The 23,917-nt window shown below is 43.6% G+C and overlaps 1 protein-coding gene across 1 annotated transcript in view; it reads right to left on the reverse strand.

Annotated features, from left to right (window-relative positions):
* PLEKHA3 (pleckstrin homology domain containing A3) overlaps positions 1 to 23,917 on the reverse strand; it is a 254,424-nt gene that overhangs the window by 18,530 nt on the left and 211,977 nt on the right. The window contains exon 7 of the mRNA XM_078681500.1: positions 10,333 to 10,442. Coding sequence (XP_078537626.1) covers positions 10,333 to 10,442 — 110 coding nt within the window. The remainder of the gene's footprint in view (positions 1 to 10,332; positions 10,443 to 23,917) is intronic.

Raw genomic sequence — 23,917 nt, forward strand, 5'->3', positions numbered from 1 at the left:
TCTGGAACTGGATATGCTTCTGTCCACCTGGACAAAGCGCATACAACTACAAGGACATACTTGAAACCTCGACATCGCTCCATCTGAATGTAATCCATCTGGAGGACTTCAAAAGGGTGGTCAGGGGGCTGGAATCCACCTTGTTCCACCGGGACACTTTTACCTGGATTAAACTGGCAACATATCATACAGGTACGGACTTTCTGCTTGGCTGCAGCTCGTAAATGCTTGTTGAACCAAATATTCTGGATACTGTCTAACATAGCTTTTTCTCCTAAATGTGCTGGACTATGTGCGGTATTGATAATGACTTGAACCATAGAGTCGGGGAGAAACCATGTGGCTCTGCCCTTCGTTAACCATCCTTGATCTGTCTGGACCCCTCCTTGTTCGGACCATTTCTTGATTTCATCTGGAATAGCATGTAACTGGATATCTATGACATCTTGAGTAGGGTCCTTAACTGTCATACAAGTAGTCGGATCTGGAGTGTGTGTCAGTGTCATGTTAACTGGAATGTCTGGAGTCTGAGCTGTGAGCTTGGCTGTGCGATCTGCTAGATCATTACCTTGAGAAATAGTGTCAGTAACTTTCGTATGTGCTTTGCACTTCATGATAGCAATGGATGTCGGTAAGTGTATTGCATCTAACAGAGCTTGAATAAGGAGACCATGCTGAATCTTGGTTCCATGAGAAGTCATGAAACCTCTCTCCTGCCAGAGCACTCCGAAGTCGTGTACGACTCCAAATGCGTAGCGTGAATCTGTGTAAACATTAACTTTCAGGTTCTTGGCGTGTATGCAGGCTTGAGTCAGAGCAACTAGCTCTGCTGCTTGAGCAGACAGGGTGTCAATGCGGTGTGTCTCTATAACTTCGGTGTCAGTAGTCACTGCATACGCGGCTACTAGTTCTCCTGTACTTGTTCTCATACATGAACCATCCACATAAAGTGTCAGGTCGGGATCTGGTAATGGAATATCTGTCAGATCTTGTCTTGGCTTGGTCATGATGTTAACTACTTCCACACAGTCGTGTGTGGCAGGATTTGGATTAGCTGATGGTAACAGTGTAGCAGGATTTAGAACGTTGCAGCGTCTGATTTCTATGTGTGGCTGAAACAGTGTCAATTCATAACCTGTTAAACGTGCAATTGTCAAGTGCTGAGTTTGTGTTCGGTTTAAAAGAACTTCCACGGAGTGTGGAACTTGTACTGTCAGGGAGTGTCCTAAGACTATGGAATCACTTTGTCTGATAGCTAGTGCTGTGGCTGCAACTGACTTGAGGCACGCAGGCAGAGCCTGGGCTACAGGATCTAATGTGCTCGAAAAATAAGCACAAGGCTTGTATTGTCCTGCTTGATCTTGTGTGAGAACAGATAATGCTGTACCTTCGCGTTCTGTGACGAAAAGTGTAAAAGGCTTACTGTAGTTTGGTGTAGCTAGAACTGGAGCTTGGCATAGGGCTTTCTTTAATTCATTAAAACTAAGTGTATGTTCAGATGTCCAAGGGAGAACAGTCGATACAGCTGCCTCCTGTGTTGTTAACTGTATCAGTGGCTTGGCTAGAAATGCATACTGAGGAATCCATTGTCTGCAATAAGAAGTAAGGCCGATAAAAGCACGTACCTCCTTCTGGGTCCTTGGCTGAGGAAGACTCGCTATTAACTGGATACGGTCTGGTGTCAACTGCCTACCCCTCTTGGACAGTAAGTGTCCTAAGTAGACCACTTGCTGGACACAGAATTGAAGCTTAGAAGGGGACACCTTGTGCCCCATCTCGGCTAGGAAATACAAGACTGTAAGTGAGGCTTGCTCGCAAGCACGTTCAGAACGGGCTGTGATCAGTAAATCATCGACATACTGGAGCAGGGCAGTGTCAGTTGGCATGTGAATGTTGTCTAGTTGTCTCTTGAGTGCTTGACTGTAAATACTAGGACTTTCTGTGAAACCTTGAGGAGCGCGTGTGAACATATAGCTCCTTCCATTTAAACAAAATCCGAAAAGAAACTGGCTGTCTGGATGAATGGGGACACTGAAAAACGCGTTCTTGAGGTCTATGACCGTAAAAAATGAGGCTTCGGAATCAATGGCTGGCAATAGGGAAGAGATATCTGGGACAACTGGGTACTGGGGAATAATACATTTGTTAAGCTCTCGGAGATCAATCACTAATCGATATACTGGGGGTGCATTTGGATCAGTTCGTTTCATGACAGGAATGATCGGAGAATTACATACATTGGAGTCAGTTTCTACCACTACTCCTTGAGCCATGAGCTCGTCAATAATTTTGGATAAGGCTGCTACAGCCTCTGGTGGCAATCTGTACTGTCTTATTCGTGGTAACACTACACCTGGCTTGAGAGTCACACGATGGGGTGTGATTTGCATATAGCCAACATCAGTTGGACCTTGCGCCCATAGATGCTGCGGAACATTAGACAATCTCGGATCAAAATCTCGTAATACATAGTGACCCTTGAAGTCACGTAGGAACAATCGTATTCCCTCTGGGGAACAGCATATAACTGCACCTAATTCTTTCAGTGTTTTAATGCCTAATAGATTTTCTGGACATGACTTAGTAAGTAACAGATCAGTAGTGCGGGACAATGGACCTACTTCTAGAGTAACTGGCTTTGATATTTCATTTACAATAGGTTTTCCTGAAAATCCAAGGGAAACATTTCTAGAGCCTGAGAGCGGAGCCCCTGGAACTTCGGCGTGACTTATAGTGGTCCTACTTGCCCCTGTATCAATCAGAAACTTTCTGTCTTTCCCTAATACTTGACTGTGGACATAGGGACCTTCTTGATCTACAGGTATCTCGATGAGAGGCAAGCCTTCCTCCCTCTCCAGGCTGTTTCATGAATACGGTTGATACTCTGGATACTCTGACTGAGCATACTGGTACATCTGCTGTGTAACATGCTGTGTTGCGGCGATGGGCTGCGGTACAGTAACTGTCTGTTGTGCATTCTGTGGCTGAGAAGTTTGTGAAACTTGCTCTTGTCTGGGCGGACGTGGTCTTTCTTTAGTCTTACCGGTAGCTATGTTGTGTTTCAGAACTGCACACTCGTTTATAAAATGACCTGGCTGTTTACAATAATTGCAGTTTCCTTTAACGGGAGCTGCAGGATGACTGGCTTGATTCGGACCCCTTTTCTGACTGTCTTGAGGAACAGATTGTGCAACTAGTACTTTCATTTTCGTGTCTTTCATACGTTTTCTCTCGTGATCTTGCTCTTCTCTGATTCTATTCTGGTGGTATTGGAGCATCTGTAACATCTGGGACGGGGTATTAGCTTGCCAGGTACTTTCGACTTTCAAAACTCGGTTTTTAATTTGTGGACTTAAATTCTCGACTAATTTAGTAACAAAAAGGTGAGGGTATGACTCGCTACTTGTCTTGAGGCCACTGTTTATAATAAAACATTTTTCAAATCTAGAGTAAAAATCACTAGTGTCTTCGTCTTGTTTCTGTTTACATGCTGAGATTGCATCCCAGTCTTCCTTTTTAGTTGCTAATAGTCTGGGCAAAACTTGTATTAACAGTTCAGGTAATTCTTTACATTTATCTCCAAGACCGGTACCTGGTACTCGTGCCTTGTCTTCGGCTTCGAGAACTGCCCAATCGATCTTTTTCTCTCCCACCTCCCATTCCTTTTCCTTGAGTTTCTCATATACCCCTGCGGGCAACAAGACCTTTAACATTTTAATGATATCCGGATACGTGTATTCTCCCATACGGAGCATGTCTTTTAATTCTCGGTGGAACCCTGCTGGATCTTTATCATGACAGGGAATTAATTTTTTTCATCTCTAAGAGTTCCATCTTTGTGATAGGGGTGTAAACAAACACTCGTTGCATTTCACCACCCTCTGTCTTAACCGGATGCACTTCTCGTAACGGATTCTGTCTGTCTATGTAAAAGGGTTTACTTTCTGGGGGTGAGACATGAACAAAATGTGGGTTCAAAAACGTACTATATTTGTGGCGCTGTTCTAGAATGACACTAATTAAATCAGTACCTAAACCTTTCCATTTATACTGGAGTAACTCGTTCAGGACATCATGTAACGGACCTGGATCAGAATGTTGACCCTCATACAATGTAATGAGGTGCTGGATCATATACATACCCGCCAGTCGCTGCTCGGCTGGGGGCAATTTCAGAAACATTTGTGCCACTATTTCGTCTGGAAAAGTGGTAGAATCAGTAATCCATCGGACTGCTGATCGGACTAGTTCTTGTTCATGCACAGTACTTAACTCGTTATAACCGATTCGTGATTTCAGAATGTGATCGGTAGCTTGAAATACTTGTTCCAGAGAACCTTGTTCTGGTGCTGGATGATGTAAAACTGACTTGTGTTCTAGGCGCAAATGGCGGTCTGGAAATCTAGATTTTCCTACATACGCTATTCTGGCGGGATTCTCGTCCTCTACCTCTTCAGTAGAAGAGTCATTTTCTTTCTCGTTTACTTGTGCTGCTTTACGTTGTTCGTGTAACTTTATTATTTCTTTACGGATTTTCTTGTACATACTCTCTATACTACTGATAGTCTTGTGCTTACCCTCGGCTATATTATCACTCCATCTTGTCAGGATTTTCATTTCGGCCTGATCTTTAGTCGGGGAATCTTGTTCTCTTATTAGACAATTAATCAGGAACTTTAATAACATGAGCTGGATCTCAGCTTTCCTTTGAGACATGACTTCACTAATACTTTCTGGATCATCCCCTGTACGGATGAAACGATATATTCTGTCTAGATCTTCTTTCATATCTGGTAGGGTGACTAGATACTCGGTCACCTTTCTCACGCGTAATGAATATAAAACCATATTATCCTCGCCTGGGACTGGATCATAGCCACATTCGGTAAGGGCTTTTCTTATTTCTGCAACAGACTGATGTCTGGGCATACGCTGTGACGCTTGTGCATGTAATTCGACTAACGTTAAACGCTTGTGTGGCGGCGGGGTTCCTGGAGGACCTCCCCCTGCGGCCCCTAAACTAGAGTCGTCTACTGATGCTCTTCGTCCTGGCAGAGTGGGAAATGGAAATGCAGGCTGGACTTGTATGGCGGGCTGGACCGGGGGTACCGTAACAGGTACTCCGGTGTCTGGAGGAGCGGGAATTGCCTGATTTACAGGGACTGGCGGAACAGGATTTGCATATTCCGGGACTGTGTCGTCCAAATAGGACGAGATGAAAATATCAGCTGCGGTCGGTTTGTGACGTAGCTTAGTCGGAACTAGTGGTGGCGGAGAATTACTGGATGCCTCCGGGGTTGCTTTTGGCAAGCCCTCGGCAAGAAGAGGATACATACCCTTAATAAGGGCATGCCTCTGTCTGTCTGACTGTTCGGTTTTAACTCGTTCACCTATCTCGATTAGTTCCCTTTCTTGGGCTCGTTCTAAGGATTCTCTACTTAGTTCTGACTTTCTGATTTCTTTTTCGGTTCTTTTATGAGATTCTTTGTGCCATAACTCGATGGCGTCTTTCTGTGACTGTCTGGCTTTCTTTTTCCATAATGCTTCTTCTACTCGCATGATGCACTCGGCATCCCATGTGCCTGATACAGGCCATCTATACTTTTCTTCTAACTGTTTGGTATACTCTACCCATAAATCTAGATATAATATGGCACTTATGCCATGCTTCTGATACATAAAATGACCTGGACTAGGCGGGACAGGAACTGCTTCTTCTAGCAGACCCTTTCTAGTTTTTAACTGACGTAATCTCGAAAAGAGGGACATTGCAAACTTGAATCTGAACACAATACAATACACGAGGAACAAATAACAATTGAGAAAACAATTCAGGCATACCACGACATTGAAAATACCTTGAATAACATTATGAAGCAACAGTTCGGACAGAATACTACCTGGAACACTGAGAACAGAAACACATGAATTTCTCGAGAACGGAACAGACTAGAATTACTGGATGCGCTGCTGAAACAGCGCGGAACATACCGGTCCCATAAAGGGACACATCAAGACCCGTATCCACCTAGGTGAACACTTCGTTTCAGATCTGCGTACCCAGACCCATCGGACCAGAGACAATTTAGATTGACCCTGTCTAGATACTACCCCAGCAACGGTACTCACCGGGCAGCAAGAACGGAAGGCCTCGGACTGGACTGGACTGCTTCGACGCCGGACGGACGAACTTCGAACTTCTGTTACGGGTGGGCCTCCGGATACCTCGGACCTTGGACTCTCGGCTTGGGCTCTGGTCGGGACTCGCCGCGTTCCTCCACCGTCTCGTCTGGATGCTGGACCGCCTCCTCCGTCTCCTCCGTGGGCCTGAGGGATACTTAAAGCAGAAATATCTGCCGGTGCGCAGAAGAGTTCCGTCACGACTGCAGAGGGTCAGGGGGCCGGCGTGGCTTCACCGACGCGTGGGGAAAGGGCAAGTGCCTGTTCGGGCGCCATTATGTGGTAAATAAATAAATAATACCTCTATTTTTGAATGGATAAATAAATAACAGATAGCTCAATAAATAAGAGTCAAGATTCGAGGTAGTAGGAGTTTTGCAGGTTTATTACAGCATAAAGGACGGGAACAGGACAACCTGCATAGGAATAGGATGGCAGGGCCCGACAGGGGGGCCGGATTGGACTAGCGTGGCCCGGCAGCTGCCGGGGCTGGATCTGGGATGAGCGCGCTAACATTTAATAACAATACACGATCATATATACTAAAACAGTTGCATTACAATACATACGATAGGCGGAGCAGTGGGTGTGGTCAATAGCAGTCGCGAAAGATAAGGGTGAAAGTAGGTGTAACAGAGGCGTATACATAGACATGTGATGCAAACGTAACAGAATATGTCATGAATGGGGCGGAAACATGGAGGGGGGCTACCTAAGGAGCCGGGACCTCTGACCTAATGGTGCGCGCAAACTGGCAATGACGTGTTACTAGGAGAAGCTGGGGGCTACGAACTCTGTGCTAGGAGCAGAGACTGAAGTCTGGAGAGTCAGGGCGACATGTACCTAAACGGTATCTAGTATCTGATGTTTAGAGAACATGTTGATAGAATCCAAAAGTTATCGGGGTAAAGGCTAACAGACTCTAAGACTGGAGCATGCATTATTCTACATGTAGTGCGTGATGAAGAATATTAAATGACCATTAAATACAGTATTTCTCTTACATGGAGACGTAAAGGCTAGACAATGACGGAAACTATTGATGCGGTTCAGTAGCTTAGGAATGCAGAGAAGGAGGGCTGGACTGATAACTAGGATCATAACATACTCTTGGCAGACTCAGAGGCAGAGCCAGGCTGAACCGGGCACTGTGAGGCAGGAAGTAAGTGAAGGGTCAGGAACACAGGTGGGGGCTGTATCGCTCCTCAGCGAGGGCTTCAGGAGACAGGAGCTGAATCTGGTGTCCAGGCCCTTTTGAGGCCTAGAAACGGGGACTTTACAATGGAATAACGTGCACACTGAGAAACGTGGCAACGTAACTTTACATAGGCCTGATATTCGTAGTATTCACGAGAACTGGAAACTGGCATACTAGAGATGGACACAGCTGTAATTGCGTCTTTAATCAAACATGGGGGATACATATGCATATTTAATCATGCACACATAACATATGATGGAGGACGCGTAGGGACACAGAACATGGCAAAATTTACTTTTCCACAGAAGACTTTGGGGCTTGGTTTGGCTTGCAAGTGAACTGGCAGAAGTTGCAGCTATTTCTCTTTAGAGGCTGATGCTCCCCTGCCAGATAGATTGAGCGATCTTCGCTGGGAGCCTAACTGCTTACCATATCTGGGGGTGAAAATATACCATGAACGCCAGAACTTACTAGACAGTAATATAGGACATGTTATCAGATCCTTGTGATCAAGTGCTGGCAAATGCTTCCGCTGTCAGTAGCAGGCACAGTGGCCCTGCTAAAAATGGTGGCCCTCCCTGGGGGTATTATACTTCTTTGCTCTGCTGCCAGTGTGGATTCCCAGAGCAGTTTTTAGGAAACACGACTCATTAAGGCCGTCATTCCTTTGGGACTCGGGGCGGTGGCATTAGCCAAACTATAGCGCCCATGAGGTGATGGTGGGCTCACAGTGCCAGAGTTTAAGTCATACTAACTGGCAGCTCAATTCCAGTGGTTCACTCAATGAATCGCAGGTAGGCAATCCCCAGATGCGCTGGTGGGGCCATTTGTCCCGGAGCTCCCCAGATTAACGTGAGCATTGTTGAGAGCAACGCATCCCACTGATGAAGATACATCGGAATTTAGAGTGAAACATTGCTGCTGGACCCAATGCTGGCAAAAAACGTATACACAGCTTCCTTATTCCCCAGCCATTCCCTTGAGAATGTTGAACAGTTTTCCTCATGGGGGACAATGGGAGGGTCTGCATGAATGGGTGGAAGTGGGGGTTGAAAAGGTATGCGACCTGTTTCACGAAGGCGTGCTACTCCAGTTTGAGCCTCCCCCAAGGTCGGCTTCACACCTCCACAACACTTGCTATTACATTATATGAGTGGCAGGCACCTTTAGGGCGGTCTCCTGCCTCTATAGAGTGATACAAAGAGACACATTGCAACCACTGGAGACATTAAAGGCTAGATGGGAGGAGGACCTAGGAATCCCCTTTCCAGAAAAAGACTGGGACAATATTTTAGCGAGGGTACCCAAAGTCTACAGGAACGCAAGATTCAAACTGATCAACTACTTTTCCCTTCACAGAGCATATATGACCCCAGGGCACATTAACAAATACTTCCACACAGACGATGCGGCCTGCCCGAGATGTGGGGCAGTAGGAGCGGAGCTTAAACACATGGATGTGCGACTGCCCATCTTTAGTACCTTACTGGGAGGCGATCACAGCAGTAGTAGTGCACACAATCTCAAGAGACATCCACTACACAATGGGACACTCTATACTGGTTTCTCCATGCTGCCAAGATGAAGGTCACAAGTAGATTCCAGGACCTAGCTTATATACTCGCAAAATGTGAGATTACAAGAAATTGGAAAGAGCCTAGAGGGTCCAGAATAGTGGGATGGAGAAAGGATTTGAGAGATGGGCAGGCTTTGAGGGGGGAAGTGCTTCTTAGGGAGGCTAGGAGGGTTATTCGCTCCCTGGAAATTGCGAGAGCATGGGAAGCCTTGTAAGACTCTCTGAGAGACACAGATCCAGATACCCAGGACCTCACTCCAGTGGGTTCACCAGTTCAGACTCCCTCTCTGCCCTGAGTGTTGTGCTTGCTATTGATACAAAGAGGATCCTTAGAAAAAAGTACATCCCTCTTTGACTCCGAGAGAAGCGCCAGCGGAATTGAAGTGAATGATCAGATAAGTGCCAGCCCTCAGTCCATTATCAAACCAATTGTATCTTACTCATTGGGGGGACAGGGGGAAGCAGTGAAAAAAGAACTTGAACATCAACTATTTTACGGTCAACTGCCTGTGAGTGTGAGTCCCAGCACCATTACCTCAACATGCTTGGTCAGCGGAAAGAAGAAAATACTAACCAGTTACAAAGAGATGGGAGGTTATAATTTGAGATTAAAAAGTGAGCCGTTAGCTTATTTTGTAGAATTTGCAATGTTCCAGTTTTTATAGCATAATCACCATTTTTAAAGCAATTCTGTCATGACTAAGTAAAAAAAAAATGATTTTCAAACTTCTTAAGAAACAAAATCACTATTAGCTGTGTAACATTTTTTTTAGTACCCTGAGTGACCCTCCATGAACCAGACTCTTAGAGTCATGGAGGTAAATCAATAATTAAAGTAGATTAGTTGAGCAAACAAGATATGGTGCTGAAGTACTTTTAGAAGAAAATGGAATGGATCCTGAATGTTACTGGCTCAACAAGGTATGGTTTGGGATTTAGCCTTGTAAATGGTAAAGAGAATGATAAGTTAAAGAAACCACACTGCACAAAGCCAATAGACTTAACATTCAGCCATTAACCAGCCAATTATACCACATTAGGTCAAAGTACCACTATTCTAGTACTAAGTACCATTATTCTAATGCTATGGTTCACATAGGAAGAAAATATGATAATTTGCATTTTAGGTGTTAAACCTCTTTCAAAATATAGGTGCTCTAAAGAAATCATGACTACAACAGACCAAATAAAATGCAATCCAATCATAGTTCTAATTGTTTGTATGATGGAGGCAAAGCACATTACCATTTATTACAGCTCAGTTGAATTCTGTTTTAGGAGTCAGATGTAGGCAAATGTCAATACTATCCTGATACATTACCTTTTAGAAGTGTCATATATAGGGATGGTAATAAAAAGGAATTATTCAACTTACTTGCAACCACTTCAGTAGAAACTTCAGAACCTGTATCGGAATATGTTCTTCTGCGCCTCTGTGAAATTCGATGCAATGATGAAATCGGTTCTCTTAGAGAATTGCCACTCCTGTAGGAAAAAATAATCTATCAACACTATACTAAAAACAAAACATGTCTTAATAGAAAAAAACTCGGTCTGTAATGGCAGGAAAGGGTCATAGTAAGAAGCTTTCCAAATTCAAAAAAATATGTTGAATTATCAGAACAAAACACGATTAATAGAACTGAACAAGATAATATTAAGTAAGTATACAACAAAGAACAATATATGAAAGGTAGAAAAGTGAGGTAAATAAAATAATGGCCACCAAACTATGTTAACAAGAAATACAAAATATGTCAATTATAGTAACAAGTAAAATGAAAATACACATTCAGCAGATAATATTCCTTAGAAATCGCCAATATACATTACATAGAAGGTGCCCAGAGTAATTACAAATGTTTAACATTAATTCAAGCACTTCAGCCATCACTTTTTGTTTCCTCAATGAGTTGAACTAAGTGGAACCTATGTGCCCATAGCCACTCAAGATGAAACTTGCCTTAATAAAGTGACAACAAATGCAAGATTGCTCGTGTTTTCATTCAGTGGGGACAGCATGACACTTTGAACGTCCCCTTTAGGGCAGGGCTCTAGTCCGATTTGCATCTGACTTACACTCATGCTTAACGGTTCACTGAACAAATTAACATTAGAATGGAATTTGCCCACAGTAATTACCCATTATTAAAATGAATTCAAGCCTTTCTATCCACCACTTTTTCTATGACTGTCCCGGAGTGTCCTGGGTATGCCCAGAGATGGGTCTGTCCCCTTTCTCTATGCTGTAGACAGCAGCCTCATAATAAAACTCAGTAAGTCCTGTCTCTACCGCACACTATTTGTTGCCATTGTTCCGAAATGTAGAGTATTGATATTATGGAATTGGGGGCTTTCCCCCACAGAGTATGAAATAACTATGATTGTGCCAGTATTAAGTGGGAAATACATTTATCCACTTGACCTGATGCAGCCGCGGATGATATGTGTTTAATGCGATCATTATGAATAATGGCATTTGAGCCATTACTTTGCATATTCTATGTCCTAGAACAATGCGAAAAGTATATTACATCATATACAAGGTGAGAACATGCTTCAGCTAACAAGTTTTTTTTAGGTTAAAAACAAATAAACAAGTAGTAAAAAACAAGTATTGATCGACTTGCCTGTGATGGATGGAAAGTTAGTGCTATCTTATAGATTTAGACATCAGTCTGGTGGATCAGTTACTATTAGCTGTCATAACTACAGATGCTGCTAAGGCTTTTGACCCTTTGAAATGGAAGTTTCTTTTGAATATCTTTAGATTTCCTGGGATGTGCCACAAGTTCATTCAGGCAATTTAACAGATTAATGTCAGCCATTCTGCAGAATAGTGATCATTGGGGTGTTAAAGGATAGGGTATTCACAGAAAGATGGACTACAAAGAGTTGCTCCTTGTCACCTGACTTTTTTAATCTCTGTATCAAACCTGCTGCACATGGCAGGATAAGGGCATTGTTCACTTTTTAATGATTTAGGGACAAGAAGATCGCCATGTATGATGAGAATATCCCTATTTATACCTATTAATTTCTTCTCAGTGCTTGATAAACTGGTTTTGGTCATCATACTGGGAGATATGTCTGAGTTACTCTGATCAGTCTTAAATTATCAAATAGCACTACTTACAACGGCATTTATGTAGCTACCAATCTGGACGTTCTGTTGACTTTAAACTTAGAAAAAGTGACAACGCTTTTAAATGCAAAACTTGCTTGTGGGAGCACGTAGGTTACCCTATACCATTATAGGTAGAGTTAATATCACAACAGTTGTGATCTTAAAAAAAAAAAATTCTGAACGCAATTCCACTGTACTTTGCAAAACGGAACCCGCAGAAATCACACTGCTTACTAGTTCTGATTATAAAAGCACATAAAGGACCTAAATGGACCTGAATACAATTAGGTCCTTTTTGGGGGACACACAAATATTAAAAGATTATGACTTGTTCCTGGCCATTATCCAGACAAAAGTGTTATTTTTATAAGTCCTTCAACCATTGGTAAAAAGAAAGTTCAGTAATTGAGTTTACATTTATTACTGTGTGCATTGGGTGACATATGTAGGGACATGCACTTCTATACTATTAGATGAGAAGGAATCCGCTCTGCATGACCAAAAGCTATTTTGGGCATGCCAGAGAATCTTCCCCTTAGTACAGGGGCCACAAGTGATCTATGGATGTTTGCTGTAGACACACAATATGCTAATGGTTCCTTCTAGGGCACAGTAAAAGGAGTGGTGTCCAGGTGGCAACCTGTTAGAGAAATGGCAGGTACCTATATGTTTGCTACTTTTCAGTATTTATTCTACCAGGATAAAGCGAAATCACTTCTATACTTTTTACAGGCGAAACTGCACTCTAGATAGAACTACTAAGGTGAACCTGGAGAAACTGCAAGTATGTATATGCCACAAAACTACTGTAGCTAACGACCTGCATACGTTTTCCCATTGTCCTGCTCCAAGTTTCTTTTGGATGGTGGTGGGAAAGAGAACTCACCACAGTCATGTCTGGTATCCCACCAGTGTACACACGATGAACAAGTTACTACCTTCTGTAACACTCTTTTTGGTAGATACTCTAACTGCAGATTCCTCCCCTTTAAAATATCCCCAGTTGCTAAACTGGATCTGTTAGATTTGAATAGCATTGCTCCCACACACCAGTAGGTAGAGTTGAGCGTCACCACAATGACTTCGTTTTGCCACAGTAACAAGTTGAGCCGCATATAAGCAACACCCCTATCAACTGATGTCAGTTTCTTTCTTGAGTCTGTCCGTACCTTCGGTGTCCAAGCCGAGCAATAATCAGTTGATTATACCAGTCTGCAGATTCCTACACTGAGACCTTTTTTAGATAGGGAAACAGACCAGTCCACTAGGAGGAGAGATGGTGGTGAGGAATCTGCTATTAGAGTATCCACTAGAAAGAGCGTTACCAAAGGTAAGTAACTTCTCTTCTGATGGATACTTCTAAACGCAGATTCTTCAACTTTAGAAATTGTACGAAAGCAGTAACTTCCAAAGTGGTAGGTCAGTGGAATGGGTAATGCCAAAAGGTGCTTTCGAACCAAACCGCTGTAAAACCATTCCCGCCGGATCTGATCGTCAACGCAGAAGTGCTTTGTGAACGTGTGTACTGGCACCCACATCGCGGCCTAACAGATGTCACAGAGAGGCGCTCCACGTGCCAGAGCAGTAGCAGACCAGGCAGAATAACCCCTCAATCATTCCGGAGGCTGCTCCTTGGCTTGTGCAGACAAGATCTTGCTGCAGAGGATTATCCACCTTGGCACTATTCTTTTCTGCACTGCCTTGCCGGACTTTTCCCCAGAGACCCCTACAAAGAGATGTTTGTCCACAAGATAGCCTTTGATGCGATCGATCAATATAAAAGCTCAAGCTCCTCATGGGGTCTAGCTGATGGAGTCTCTCTTCTTCCTTTGAGGGTTTAGGTGGGGCAAAAAACACTGGAACAGTAATGGACTGTCCAATGTGAAAAGCCATCACAACTTTAGGCAGAAAGGGAGCCTTGTTTCACGGTACCACTGTCTGGGAAAAAGGTGGCATAAAGTGGCTGCCTTTAGAGAGCTTTGAATTCGCTCACACGATGAACCAAGTTCACTGGACAGCGGTGCATGGGTGCAAATGATGTACACATGAGGAAAGTGAGAAACAGATTAAGATCTCATTGTGGGACAACAAAGGATTTTGGATGGAATATTGGAGTAAAACCGTTCAAAATTAACATTGCAATGCATGATTTGAACATGGACATTTGGTCCGGTAAACATTAAAAAGCCGAAGGGGCCAACAGAGAGCCTTTAACAGTGCCCAATGGATGCCCTTGTTGGTCAGAGTTTGAACAAATAATGGCAAATCCAACAATTTGGCATGCAATGTTTAAGTTTTGTGGATGCCACACTAGGCCTCAAACTTGTCTCAGCGCCCAGGGAAGACAAACTTAATTGAAGAACGCCTGGCAGGTAAGATGGCATCCACAACTTCTGGAGGAAGATCGGATGACATCAACTGCCGCCACTCAATCTCCATGCATGGAGATGCAGATTGTGCAGGTTCAGGTGTATGGCCCTAACCTGCTGCCGCAACAGGAAGTCCTCCCAAAGTGGAAGCCTGATCTGAGGAGAGATGCTCATGCCCAGAAGTTCCAGGTACCACACTCTCCATTAGGATGACTTGGGTCTGTTCATTCCTGATCTTCTTCAGAACTTGTGGCAGGAAAGGTAATGAAGTGAAGGCTTACAGGGATCCCATAGTCCACTCTATCTAGAACACATCTCTAATGGAGATCCTTATTGGAAACTCCAGTGTGAATTTTTTTTGACATTGAGCATTCTTTGCAGTTGCAAAATAATTTAACCAGGTTTCTCCACATTGATGCAAGATGGCCAGTACCACCTCGAAGGGTAATCACCATTTGTGATCCGCCAGGCACTGCCAGCTTAGCACATTTGCACTTGCATTCAAGGCAAATGCAAGGCAGTTCACAACCAGGAAAATGCCCTGTTGTTCCAGTCGACTCAAGAGGCAAAGTGCATCCTGGCACAGGACCCAAGAATCCACCCCACCCTGCTTGATGGAGTAGCACATGGTTTTGTGTGAGAACCTGAACCAGTCTCCTTTTGATGAGTGGTACCACAACCTTTACCAAAAAGAACAGATGATGGATGGGATGCTGAATTAATCAAACATTAAACACCAGTCACAGATCTTGGTTAAATCCATTGTTTTTTTGCACGCCACGCCATTCCAGTTCAGACCCAACCATATGCAAATCAGTCTTGACCCCCAGTTCCCTGGACCAGAAAAATGTAACCTAGGACGGTTTTGGGGTAACACCCCTCATCAGCCAGGCTAGCTTAAATCTGGTGGCATAGTGAGCACGGGACCCAAGTCTGGGAATATACTCCCCACTTAGGGCGACAAAAGCAAAAAGAACAGATGGACGGAATGCTGAATTAATCAAGCAATCACCCCCAGTCACAAATCTGGGTTAAATCCGTGGTTTTGTGCACACCACGCCATTCCAGTTTAGCCTGTAACTACAACAAGTTGATGCAGACAGGTCTGATCCCCTCTTCGGTCTTCTTCCAGGTGACCTCCTCATCCCAGTAGTGACGCATCAGACACCACTGTCAGCTCTGGGTGGGACAGGAGAGGGAACTGCATCTGGTCCAATTATGGCAATTATGGTTGATCCATCACTAAAGATCTTTTGCAGTCTCCTTGAAACTTAGATGGAATCTGGAAAATTCTCCTGGTGCTCACCCACAGAGGATGCCGAGAGACCCAGTACGGAAGCTGAAACTTCGGGGTCATAGCCCAAATGCCCCGAACTCACTGCGTTGGAGAGATGGTCTGAAAGCGCTTCTCAGCGAACCAGTCAGGTGTGATTTTGGGCAGCGGATAATGAACTCCATTGATGTGTGGAGGTTCACCATCATCTGGAGGTAGTTTACGACTGATTGCAGCAAGCCTAACTTCAACGGCCTCCTGACGTGCTGTGACCACCACATCACTTTTATGAACACTCAAGAGGCACTGGTGAGATTGAATGGGAGCACAATACATTGAAAATTCTCCTGGCTCATCTTGAACCACAAGTAGCATATGTGGTACTGCAGGGCAGGTACAGGAAAATATGCATGCTGCAAGTCCAAAGCCAATTTCAAGCACCTGGTTCGAGGGCAAACAGAACATGGGCCAGAGTGAGCATATTAAATGTGTTCTTCCGTAAGATGTTCTAAATTAGGACAATGGTCTCTCTCCTTCATTGGGATAAGGAAAGAGCAGGAGTAACAGCCAGTTCCTATTTCAAAGACCAAAACCCTCTCTATGGCTCCTTCCTTAAGTCAAAAAAGCTTGAACTTCTCGGAGCAAGATGGAAAGGTGGTGCTAGCTCTAATAAATGCTCTAACATAAGTGGGAGGTACAGTGGGTCTAAAATTAAAAGTAGAGCATAGCCTGATCTGTAGGGCAAAATCAAGACAAGGAGGAACTGGAAGTTTTATGAGTGGGTTCTATCCACTTCCAATCCAATAATCAAAAATACAGGAAAGGAAACTTACTTGGTAATACGTGTGTTGTTGCCTCTACCTTGCCATGTAAGACCCACATGTTTGATGTTATCCTTTGGTTGCTGGGTACATAAAATGTCCGAGCCTCACTCCCACAGCATGGGCGTGTGCCACCTAGGGCAAACTAAATCAGCTTGGATGTGGATGACGGAGGGTCAGGGTAGTTTGCTACCCTGATAGTCTGTGCATTGTTTGCTTGATCCCAGGACCCCAGAGGAACTGGAGTGCTTGCTGTGGGTGCTTGGCGTGGGTGCTGCACCAATTCACTGGACAAGCCTTTAATGGGTGAAACTGCTAAGTATATTGTCCTATGAACATAGGAAGTCCCGGGGAACACGCAGTTACTCAGGTTTCATGAAAGTGTTGCAAGCTGAAACATATAAGACATCAAATGACATGTCCATTAAAGAGGCTTACACTTTTTCAAAGAAGCTTGTGGATTGCACCCAAGCATGCCCCTGAAGCACCAAAATAGGGCCAACTGCTCCGTCCAAGCAGTCTGTAATGTCCAGCCCAGAGCAGATAATATGCTTTGCAGTGTTCCGACCATCCTGGATGGTTTGAGACAAATTGCCCGAACTTCTTTGAGGACTGCTGGCAAGATGTAGGCAACAATATCCCATAAAGTATGAGTATACCATTCCAGCAAGCAGCTGGCATAGGCTGATCTGAGGCCACGGCTAGCCAAGACAAAGATCTGCTTCCCAATGGTCTCACATCATTTTAACTCTCTGCAAGGCAGAGTAGTGGAGAAAGAACTGGGTATCACCTACTGATGGAAGCATGCACCACTAAACTCTCAAGTGTAGGATGCATTAAAAAAAGAATCAGGGACAATAGGCACTGGCCTGTGGCATCTGCTAATATGCCTCTTTATTGGAGGGGTCAAACAGGACTTAGACTAGGTGCAGATAAAAGGGTGTCAGTCATGGCCTCATTAAATAGGAGCAAATGTTCTGATGAAGTTTGTCTGGGTTGTAGAACCTCTGTGAAAACCTTGGTTTTGAATTTCATAGTGGGTAGCTGTAGGTCTAAAACATCCACCTTGAGCTGTCATGGGTCGAGAGGGAGAACACAACCCAGGGTCGGGGGGGGAGGGCATCCAACTCACTGGCATCTTGTTAATCCAGGGGAATATATTCCTCTTCCTCATCACTATCATCGCCAAAGGCTGGTTGGCTATGGACAGATTCTGAACAAAAAAAGTTGGTAGAGATTAGGGGTGAGGCTCGGAGATAGAGGCATAGTTGTGCCTAAATTGGAATGGACTTGAACAAGGTTCTTCGGTAGGGTGTCAAGACGCAAGGTTAGTCCAGATGGATTTGGCTTGGAGTTGGAAAGGATAATAGGGACAGATTCATACTCTAGCGACAGTGGCATGGGTGCCAGCATAGATACCACAGGGAAAGGCATGAATTTTGGTGCCGAACTGGAAGTCAGCTTCAGCATCAAAGCAGAACCAGAGAAGGTTTCTGGAGGTGGTGCTGATGGCAGGCCCACGAGAGGACTCTGCAGATCATTGAGTCTGGAAGGCATGCCAGAGGGAGCCGGCAGGGTGCTGAAAATTTACAACATAGCCGCTCGAGAGGCCTCAAACTGTTGCAATGCCAATAAAGGACCTCGATACTCAAGTTGTATCAAGATCACTTGTGGAATCGGCTCTTTGGCAGGGAACGGAGAGCAGGGTCGCAAGGCACCCTTATGTCTTTGGGCGTGGCAGGATGGGAAGGAATCCCGCTTGGTCTTTTTCGGCTGTCATTTAGACTTTGACTTACAGTATGACATGGGCTTTGACAACAACCTATCACAGGAACATAGTTAAGAGCAAGAGCCGATCCGTGCCCTTGACTTCGAGTGGGAGAGGGACTTCCAAGACTTCTTTCAGTGTTCACAGTCACCTCCAGGATCATAACGGCGCACTCTTTGCCAAGACCGAGTCATGCACCGAACAAAATCACCAGACCCCATGGGGATCTATTAAAGACATTTGTGTGGAACAGTCCCTCAAGGCTTACCCCCTGTAGTTTTAGGAGATGACATATTCCTTGCACACTGGAAAAATTACTTTTAGTAAAAACTCATCAAAAGCAGAGGAAAAAAATTTGAAGTGAGCTCTGGATCTGCACTTGAAGGCACAAAAAGAAAGGAAGGAACAGATATCAGCATGCAAAGGGTGGCACTTATATGGACCTTCGTTTATCTCTTCGTGGGCGGAACAAAGTCAGTGGGAGCATGCTCTTGATATCTTTTAGAACCAGTTGGGCACCTAAGGTTATTCTAAGATGAGGAATCAACAATTAGAAGTATTCATCAGAAAGAAGATTGCTTCAACTAAGCAGTATTTTTACAATGTTCGTTTATCATAAGTTCAAATTTGTGTGAAATGAATCAAAGGAGTACAACCACTTTGGATGACTGCCTCTTGCAAGTTAAGCGCACCATGGTGATGGAATCTAGTGTTGGTAAAATGCTTATGCTATAGTTTGGACACCTTTAAATTAATGGTTACCAAAGTCATATGAAATAACTTGGGTTGGTTTCAAAAGTATACATGGATGATTATTCTGCCCTTGATGGTATCATTACTGAAAATTAAACCAGAGAGAAAGACTATTAGCCGGCATATTATGAGGTTAAATGAAATGTATGCCAAACACTTAATTGCGCTAGTTATCTACTCTTTTGGCATTTTAACCTTCATTGATGCCAAAAGAGACAATGGCATAGATCAGGTATTTAGGAACGAAAACGATAAACTTCCAAATTTGAAATATTACTCAGCAACAATTAATGGTATATTGCATAAAAGCTCAGGGACATCATTTTAAGAACACTATACGTTCTAGCTAGCAGAGGTGTGCAAAAACACCCATTAAAAAGCGCTAAACGTAATCTTATTTAGCATTTGTATATTATTACTTGGAAGTTTTATAAAGCACTGAATGTTGTCTTCTTTATAGTTCTGAGAACTGCAGGTGGGAACAATTCTGCATTAGAGTCGATGGAAGAAACAGAGTTCAATCCGCAAATGGTGCCCCAGTTCGATATACTTCAATTGTTTCCCTGATCCATGAGGAGATTAGGCTCAGAAGATATAGAAAGGATAAGTTCTCAGGTCTTTATAAAACATCATGTAGTGTTGCTTTCCCCTAAAGCTCAGATGCAGGGCCTACCAAAGAATCGGTTCTGAAATCACAGTGCTGTCCCTCCATATTTCATCTTTTTTGTATGATAATTGGGTAATATGGCTGGCATATACCAAATGCTGGTTTCTCTTGGGAGCCTAATGCTTTGCGGGGTTTAGAAAGTATTCTAGTCCTTTGGCCGAGTAGGCCTTGTGGACAGCAGAGGATTTGATTGTGACCCTTATATTTACTCGGAACCAATCTAGCATATTCAAAGTTAGTGTAAAATGTTCATGTGGGCTCAACTTCAGGCACAGTCTGGCCGGTTTATTCTGGAGACTTTCCAGCAACTCAATGAGCTTCTTTGGAAGTCCTGTGAAGATGATATTGCATCAATTCAGGTGAGCCATCACCAAGGCTCTTGTTAACTGCACTTAATAGTAGGTACCGACAATGGAAGCACTTTCAGCGGAGAGGAGCAAATTGAAGACACTCACATTAAGTTTACTGGGGGTATGACTGATACCTGCTTCCAGTATCTGTTAGTGCTTGCAGATTCCTGCGTGGAGGTGTACTCAGTCTCGATGTCCTTTTAAGGGCGATTTTCCTTTCGGTATTAATGCCTTCGTTTTGTGTCACTAGAGCAAAGAAACATTTTAATTCAGTAGCAAACCAGGTTAGCAAACCAGGTCCGGGCAGGTACTCACAGTGGAGCCACTCATTAGGGTAGAGGAGCTTCGACCCCTGCTGCCAGCTCCGCAAAAGGTTACAAATAAAATGATAATTAAATTAATTTATTACCATTTTATTTTTCCCCTCATGCCAGCACCGCAAAAGGTTACAAATATAATGATAATTAAATTAATTTATTACCATTTTATTTTTCCATTTCCCAAATGACAAGTTGTGTTTGGTGGTGGGGCTACTTCTGCTGACTGGCAGCAGGGCAGTGGTTCTCACTCCACCAGTTTACACAGCACATGTAATTTTGTCCGGATGTCTTGTGACGGCCAGCCTAACATGCGCAGTGTAAACCGCTCTACCCAGCTGTCTATGACGGCTAGGTGGAGTGGAGGCACAGATCTCCAGTGCCTGCTGGAGAGTCGAGAGAGCCTGCTACAGCGAATCCTGGAGCGGAGCATGCTGCTAACATTAGCAGCAGCAGCATGAGAGCAGCGTTCGGATTGGTGTTGAGAACTGCAGCAGCCTACAGTTCACTGAAGGATGAGGACCAGAGGAGCCAGTGCATACAAGCGGGTGAGTACATTTTTATTTTTATTTATTATTGTTAACCCATTGATGCACTTGCACTGCCTTCAGCCCCAACGCCAGAGATCTCAGTCATGGTTCAATATAAACTCTGTTCATGAAGAGTCATGACTGACAGCTTTGGCGCTGACCAGTCATTGCTGATCAGTGGTTGCCCCACCAACTATTTAGGGGCCAAGCTGCAACTGGTGTATGAGGGTTGAGCTTCTGTTATCAGTAAAAGTTCCTCTCAAGTACAGAGGGCAATTTCCATGCCACTACTAGTCTGAACCCAGACTGAACCTCAGGTAGGAGGATATTTCATTCTGGTTACTTTGGGAGCGGTCACACAACACCTTTTTCCATTATCTTGCAGAAACTAGCCAACAGTTGTGCATGAGCTTTGGATCAGCTAAATGTTTTATCAAAAGCTGTATAATAATGATGTTTAAGAGTATTTTGTATCATTGCATAAAATTAAACATTAATTGGGAAAGCTTCACCCACCTCTGGAGTAGAGCTGGACGGCTTCATACAACCAGTTTTGTGAGGCTCTGAAAGCTGGCAGAATGCTTTGATTTGGATAATTTAAGACAAACTTGCCATTTCTTACTTGTTTTTTGGTAGAAACAGTTGAAGCCATATTGTGCGGGTGGGGTGGTGCAGTCATGGGAGAATAAAGTGATGGATCTCAGTTTGCTGACTACGTCATCCTACTATTTTATTTAAAATCAGGAGGACGTCACCAATGGGTGACACATGGGGATTTTTTTGATACAACAAAATGTTATTGAGGTCATTTGAAAGAGTCCATCATTCAAAACCGTCAAGAGAAGTACAGAAGCCTAATTCCCCAAAGAGAACAACTATGCCCCCCACCCCTGAACCCTCAAGGGGAACTAAACCTACCAAGAGAACATAGTTGAAACTTGAATTACCATAAAGAATCTCCCTGATACTTTCATTTGGTGCTAATTAAACATCATGTTAAAGAGACCCAATCAGTTAAGGAATGGATGGCTTTATACACCATGAGTTTAGTGACTTTGGGCATTCTAGTAGCATTCTCTAATGTGTTAGGTAGTCTGCTAATGACTGCCAAAGCTTTTCAACTGTATCCCTCCTACCACTTAACGCTGAAGTCAGTTTCTCTATAGCCAACAGGGTCCAAGGTTTGCCAGCCCGTTCCTGTATTATTGGAATCAATGTAGACTTTCAACGTAATGCAATCATTTGCTAGGCTGCTAAGACCATGTTGAAGATTAGTCTCCAATCAGGTAGGGTGGATTAAATACATCAATTGGACAAAAGCCAGTAGAATAATTCCTAAATAGAGTTTCAACTGATAACCCAACAACCACCCCCCCCCCTTATAGGACTAAGTAATTCCTGCCAGTAAATGTGCAATTTAGGTCAAGACCACAAGGTCTGTATGGTGCCTCCTGCTCGCCCGCAACCCCTCCAACACATTCTATCAGCAGTTTTATACATTTGCTTCAGTTTTTATGGTGTGAGATACAAATGTGTCCTATGTTTATACAGGGACTCCCTATTCTAAACAATTTTTACAACTGAGGGATATCTGACCATAATGTCTACTATTGTGTTGGTGTTATGGAGATTCCTAAAGTACCTTGCCATTGTTTCATATAGGGCAACTTAGGGCGCTCATCAGACTACTTAATGCAGATTAAATACTGGAGATAACGTGCATGTTAGAAATAGCACTACCTAGGAGATCGGCACTCTAGTGGCTGCCGTCCAGTCCTCAGGGTGAAGTGCCCAATGTCACAGCTGAAAATAATGCATGCACGTTGGAAGGTATAAAGCAGGCAGGGAAACATTTTATTTGATCGTCGCTATCCTCCTCAACCACAGGGCGTACAATAGGCACTATCTCCGCAGATCTGCCAAAATTGACCATCAACCTGGTATAATTCCATCCAGGCACCCAAGCTTTGTTGTTATAAATATTCCCAGGTATTTTATTTTGTTGGAAGCCCAATGAAAAGGGGTTGTGTCATTGAGATCCTGGATGAATGTTGCAAGAAGACCAGGTTCATCCTGAACCCTAATGCTCCATTGTGACATTCAAGTATTTCCATAACTCTTGAAACAGATGAGATGGTGCTGGTCAAGGCCACTAGAACGCTGTCTGCAAATAGAGGGAGTTTATGGCAACTTTTTACAAAATGTATCCCCCTGACTTTTGGGTGTGGTCTAATCATTGCTGCCAGTGCTCAACAACTAAAGCAAATAGTAATGGTGAAAGTGGGCAACCCTGCTTTGTCCCTCATGTCAAAGGAATTTCTTCTAACCTCTCTTTATTTACCAAACTGTAGTTGTATGTTGTTAATAATTTACTACAATCCAAGTTTGCATTTTAGAACCCAGACCAATCGCCTCCAGCACGCACCTGAGAGCTATTTCCACCTACTATCAAACACTTTGAGTGTCAAGGGACAGGATCAACATAGGTATTCTCCTCAAGTTAGCTTTCTCTACAAGGTGAGGTACTAGGCTAATGTTTATCTGCTACCTATCTCTGTGGTATAAAGCCCAACTGCATGTATAAGTGGATAAATAGATGCAGAAGTGGGTGAATGCATGCATGAATCGGCAAAAGGTATGGATGAGCGTGTCCTTTTTCAGTTTCACAGCCTATTTGATTCAATGTAGTGATGTCCCTGCTTAACATGAAACAGACTTATCAGTACACTTGCTCTCCTGCCAATGCAGGCAGACTTGTAGCTAAAAGACTTAGTTTTGCAGACCACCTGTAGGGCAGAGCCGTTTTAGACAGTAGCGTTGAAAAAAATCCCCATCTACGCAGAAAGCTTATTCGCCAAAATACAGAAAATAAGACATACACAAGTTTATTTTGCACTTGATTTGTTTATTGAAAGATGTAGGACTTTTTGTTGGGGGTTAGAGTGGATGTTAGTTTCTGAGATTTTCAAGACTTCATGATGTATA

The sequence above is a fragment of the Lissotriton helveticus genome, chromosome 3_1 (assembly GCF_964261635.1).
Source record: "Lissotriton helveticus chromosome 3_1, aLisHel1.1, whole genome shotgun sequence".
Classification (NCBI taxonomy): Eukaryota; Metazoa; Chordata; class Amphibia; order Caudata; family Salamandridae; genus Lissotriton; species Lissotriton helveticus.